The 5,990-nt window shown below is 36.3% G+C and overlaps 1 protein-coding gene across 1 annotated transcript in view; it reads left to right on the plus strand.

Annotated features, from left to right (window-relative positions):
* The first annotated feature begins 4,757 nt into the window (after positions 1-4,757).
* The window catches only part of LOC122084842 (protein DETOXIFICATION 33-like), an 11,618-nt gene continuing 10,385 nt past the window's right edge, over positions 4,758-5,990 (plus strand). Inside the window, exon 1 of the mRNA XM_042653267.1 lies at positions 4,758-4,970. Within this exon, the coding sequence (XP_042509201.1) occupies positions 4,938-4,970 (33 nt within the window). The 5' untranslated portion in view covers positions 4,758-4,937. The remainder of the gene's footprint in view (positions 4,971-5,990) is intronic.

The following is a 5,990-nucleotide window of genomic DNA, read 5'->3' on the forward strand; positions in this document are numbered from 1 at the left end:
TTTAACTAATACAGCCTTACACCTACCTACCAATACATCAGTCCCACGCGGACCATGCCAGAAGATGTGACGTCATTGCATTTAGTTCATTACGTTATAAAGGTTGAATAAAATAAACACGTGGCTGACTGAATTCCAATCCTATCCCATTGGCCTAAAATGCTTCGTCATTCGAAATAAGTCAACTGTCTCCCTTGTTGGGTGCCGCAAAATCTTCTTTGTTGGTCTAACGGGAGAGTCCATTGACTGGTTTTAAATTAGGAGAGGAAAGCAATTTCCTCGTGAGCAATGCTCAAAGGCGCTTATATTTGATTACACACAAAAGAGAAAAAGGGATTCTCTTTCTTTATATTAATTTATCTTTTAAAATCAATTAATAAAAAAAAAAAAACTCTTTCTTTGTTTGCACAATTAGTTTCCTTCATCCATGGTCAAGGGATTATCTTTTTATCGGCTGGTTTGACATGTCTGCGATATTAAGAAACAGTGAAGTTATTATCAATAGGGGTAAAACATTTTATATATCTTAGATGGTTGTACTTTTCCTTCAACCCTTAAAGATTCCATCTGAATGTTAACCCTCAAAGCCCCAGAGGGCATTTGATCACATCAAATGGCAGATAACTGTTTTTAGAAGTATTAATGTAAACATAGTGTGCCGTAAGTCTAATTATTATTAAAACACTCTTAGATACTCTTCTCTTTGGTTGGTCATTATGTTTATGTTACGAAACAATGAAAATGAAAAGTAGATACTCTCATATACTCTTATCTTCTAAATGAAGATTTAACAAAGAGGAGCTCGCCCTTTACTGTCTAACCTAGGTGTGTACATGAAATGTTATAAATATATTCACTTGTTTTTCTCTTAATTCTCAATGAAGATTTAATAAAGAGGAGGAAGAAGAAAAAGAAAGTCAAAGGAGATATCGACCATGAATTGACCTTAATTTGATCATTAAGACACCAACCCTAAAGTCTACCTTTGGGTTTTTTTTTTCCTTCCTCATTAAGTTGGTCTAAGGAACTATTAATTCAAGAGAGAACAATCTAAGGGATTTCTCCATGTTCGGATGCTCCAATACTCCAGGTAGTAATTGGTACATCAAGAAACTTCTTATGTCTTGTTTATGTAGTCAACTTTGTGTGGATGAATCTTTTTATTGCCTGAGCTCATTTTTACCAATTGATGGAGGGACGGATTCATATAACTAATAGTTATATGGGAGAAAGTTTCTCACAAGGTCAATGTAAGAAGGAATCTACACACCACATCAATGAGGGTAAGATGAATAGTATCATATCCACACGGGGTCCACGTGGAACCCACATGGTCAAAATAAAAGAAAATGTCAATGTAGGTCCCACAACTCATTGTGTATGGTTCTTTTTCTCTTATTATATATGTTGATATTAATTTTGAGTTTGAAGCTCTAGGAATTACTAGATATAAGCGATGGTATGACTTTATATCATGTTTCTTTTTCCCACTGTGCCTTCTCCTTGACATGTGGGTCATTATCAATGATCCATATGATGTCTCCTCTTATGCTCCCATTGGCTTGGCATGGGAGATTTTATTCTATATAGACAATACGTCGATCACATGCCCTATACATTGCTATAATTTTGTAGATATAAATCATATATAAAAAGCGGCATGCTAGTACCTGACACAAGAATCATGAAGAATGCATGAAATATTGGCATATGAAACATTGTACAAATTGCAATTTAATTAGGTATGGATCATCATTACCATCTAAAATAGTATTTTATAGAGATGGTATTTTCTTTGTCCCTAAGAAGTGTCCCAATTACCCTTTTTTTTTTTTTGGTTCTCAGCCAGAAGTGCCTCCCTGACTGAACCTATATTAAGCCCTTTATAAGGAAAATAGTAAGCTCTTGTAAGGCTCAAAATGCGCATTACAATCCAATCACAAGTCAGAAAAAAAAAATATATATATATATATATATTATCCTATCTTTTCTACTTAATCAGTTTTTGATGATCCCGTGTGTCTTGTTCAGACAAGATATGTGAGGTTAGTAAATCCCTATGATAAATATTTTATAACAATAACCACTTGAACCTCCTCTTGTATCAAATAATATTTTATATTCATCTAAAAAATCTGGACTTCGCATGGCTAGGAGATCATAATTTCTTTCTTTCTTTAATAGTTACTTTCTTTTGACCAAAAAAAAAAAATTGTATTCATTCAATTATATGATAATAATAGTAATAATACTTTGAGGTATATATCAACTTAATTAATACCATGGTTTGTATCTGGCAATTCCTAGAGCATCAAACTAAAAAAAAAAACTAAAGATAATATATATATATATATATATATATGGGAAAAAGAACTACATGTGTGTAGAGTCCAAATTCTAATATACACCCTTCAGATAATGAGTTTTGAAGTTCACACTGACAAATTTTATCCTATTCTATGTAGGCTCTATGTGAACACCATTCTTCATAGTTCATACCCTCATTGGTGTGGTGTATAAATTCCTTCTTATATTACTTGTGGAAAACCCTTCATTTCCTATATAATTATTAGTTATAACCTTCTTGATACCAACTAATGCGTGGTGGAATACTGGAGTATTGGAACATGGAGAAATCTCTTAGATTGTTCTCTCATCAATTAAAAGTCCCTTAGACCAACTTAATGAAAAAATAAAATAAAAATAAAAGGTAGACTTAGGGTTGGTATCTTTGTGAAGAAATCAAGGTCAGGTCATCATGGATATCTCCTCTGGCATAATAGTTCCTTAGTCCAACTTAATGAGATAAATAAAAATAAAAAATAAAAAAAAAATAAAAAAAAATCAGAAGGCCAAGGGTAGACTTAAGGTTGGTGTCTTAGTGAAGGAATCAAGATCAGGTAATCATCGATATCTCTTTTGACTTCCTTCTTCTTCCTTTGCGTTAGATCTTCGTTGAGAAATGAGAATTAAAAAGAAAAAAAAAAAAAGTGGATATATTTACAATAATTCATGCACACACCTGGGAAGGAAAATGAGGTGCAAGCTCATCTTCGTTCTTCATTGAGAATTAAGAAAGAAACAAGCAAATTAATTATTTGTTTATTAAGTACACCTTGGGTCACTCACACAGGGTGTTTAGTGCTATTCACTGCTTTCAGTAAAAGTTGAATGGTTCTCATTCAACCCCGATATGATCCGGTCCACGCGGTTGTGGGGTCAACATGGACCCGTGGGACTAGTCAAGCTGAAAACTTGGATACCCGTCGTTAGAAAAAAAAAAAATCTATTTGTTTATTATATTCCATGTACACTTGTAAGACATTGAGAAGAAGCCTATATGTAATTCCCTTTCTTCTCCTTGTATAGGCCAGATCAGTTTTTTGATGGATTAGAGAACTTGGATTGGAGTGGCAAAGCCACACCGGGGAAGAGGGATCCCACTTTGTAATTACGATTTTGATTAATACAAATTTACAATTAATAGTATTGCTTATTGGTCCCGTGGAAACACTATTTGTTGTATAAGGGGTTCGACCTAGGGGCTATAATCACTATCATGGAGCACCCTTTATTTTTTATTTTTATCAAAGATAGTTTACAACTACTACTCGTTACGAACCAACTAATCAAACTAGTACGTAGAAAATAGTTTCATATGAAACCACAGATGGATCTTGCCAAATCAATAATCCTAGCTATCTATCTATCTATCTAATATGGCCTCTAAAGACATGTTAATAGTTGATTTACCCACACAATTATTAATGTAAATACACATATACACTTTTTCTTTATCATTGTTTCACAATGGAAACTTATCCTACCAATTTCATGGATAAAGAAGAGTAACTAAGAATGTCTTAATAATAACTATGCCTAAAACTCAGTTTTTTACCCTCGTTTTGTGGAGAGTTTATTTCAAACCACTTGATTACAATGAAATAACCTTATCGTTGCACCAAAGTCCACCATCTCTTATTAAGAATTATACTTATGACACAATGTTTACATTAATACATCTGAACATGATTATCTACCATTTGATGTGATTGCAAAAGCTTTGAAACCTCACTTTTGGGTGAAATCAACCACGCAGATATGGCAGTTCATCATTCAAAAACTCATGTGTCAAGTTTTAATCCAAATAAAGTTGACTGAAAACAAATAAAAGGTTTTCCATTATCCGATCGGAGAGACAGTTGACCTTTTAGAAAGGAGAAGTAATGTGGCCCACTTGGGTACGTGGAATCTGAATTCAACCAGCCACGTGTTTGTTTCATTTCCTTTAGAACGTAATGACGTCACATCTTTTGGCATGATCCCCGTGGACTTGAGGCCTTAAGGGTAATACATGGAATATTATTCTCATGAAATTTGTTTACCAAAAAAAAAAGGGGGCAAAAATTCTAATGTGAATTTGATTTAGAAAAATATAATTCAGTAATATAATATTATTTGAGTTATTGAGAAGAAGGGAATAAACCAGTCATGGTGGCATGAAGCAAGAAGAAGGAAGATAGATAGAGAGAGAGAAGCTATTTTTGGGTGGCCATGGCTATTGCCTTTTCGAAACTACTACTATAAGGGTTGACGTTGAGAGTACTTAGGGATATGGTCGGGCCAAGAGAGTATATATATACATAGAGGATGGCATTGTTGATTGCACCTGCAAATAAGAGAAAGAGAAAGAGGAGATAATGGCAGGAGGAGGTTTGCAAGATCCGTTGCTGGAGAATTATGAGGAAGATGATATAGAGGAGATAAAGAGTTGCAGTAAATTCTTGAAGAAGTCATTGAAGGAGAACAAGCAGCTCTGGTCTCTAGCTGCTCCTGCCATCTTCACCACCATCGCTCAGTATTCCCTTGGAGCCGCCACCCAGGTCTTCGCCGGCCACCTCACCACCCTCGAGCTCGATGCTGTCTCCACCGAGAACATGGTCATCGCCGGCCTTGCCTTCGGCATCATGGTATATATGCACTCTATTAGTTTCTCTAGCTATGCCATCATCATAGCTGCCATGCCTCTCTCTCTCTCTCTCTCTCTGTTTTAGGTTTTGGGTTTAATGTCTTGTACCCATTTGTTACAGGCTGAGGCTGCAGGATCTAGGATAAAGGAATGGGGTGGATCAGTAGTGTTGCTGCCAAGAAACCCCGCTAGTCGAACCTACACAAACACAGACGACGGAGGCCCGGAGCTCTGTCCGGGGTTAGTCCTCCGACGCTCAAGTCAGGGTCGGCCGCACAGTTCAATAAGGGAGTAATGGTGAGGGTATCAGAACTTACCTCTCCCTTTCTTCCGTGCCTTCTTATATAGCTCTTAGGGTTTAGGGTTTTCCCTCTTCTTCCCCGCGTCCTTCTCGGGTTCACCTTCTTCCCTCTTAGAGTCCCACCCGAATACGTCCATCCTTCTGGGGGGAATATTCCCTTCATGCAGACAACGTGATCCCGCGTGATTTTGCGAGCGTGCCTCGGTGATTGAGCGTGCTTGAGCGTGAGTGGTTTCTTGGAACCTTTGTCTGGCGGAGGACACGTGTCTCAGAGGTGACACGTGTCATTGCCCCCACCGAGAGGTCAATTTGGCTATATCAAGTAGAAAACCCAATTGAAAGTATTAAGGTTGTAATCAAATTTATCCTTACAAAACTTGTTTCCCTGATGATGACTAATTTCCCCCTTCATGTAACTAAGCTGCTTCTACTTTCTGTGGCAGGATTTCAAATCGTCCAATAATGGAACAGTTTTGGTGTAACCAGTAATTTTGATGGACCATTATTATTTCTTTTTTGTCGAAGATTTGAGGATCCGCATCCAGCTGCTCTACCTATAAATGATGTTCAATTCATCACTAGGTTTTCTAGCATTTTGAGATTGTTGGGGTACTCATTTCAGAAGTTAAAGTGACTCCAAGATGATGATGTAGGATGTCACTGTAATATTATGCTTTTTCTATTAAGATGTATACTATCAGAATTATAATGACCCAAAAA

This window comes from Macadamia integrifolia, chromosome 7, assembly GCF_013358625.1.
Source record: "Macadamia integrifolia cultivar HAES 741 chromosome 7, SCU_Mint_v3, whole genome shotgun sequence".
In the NCBI taxonomy this organism is placed as follows: Eukaryota; Viridiplantae; Streptophyta; class Magnoliopsida; order Proteales; family Proteaceae; genus Macadamia; species Macadamia integrifolia.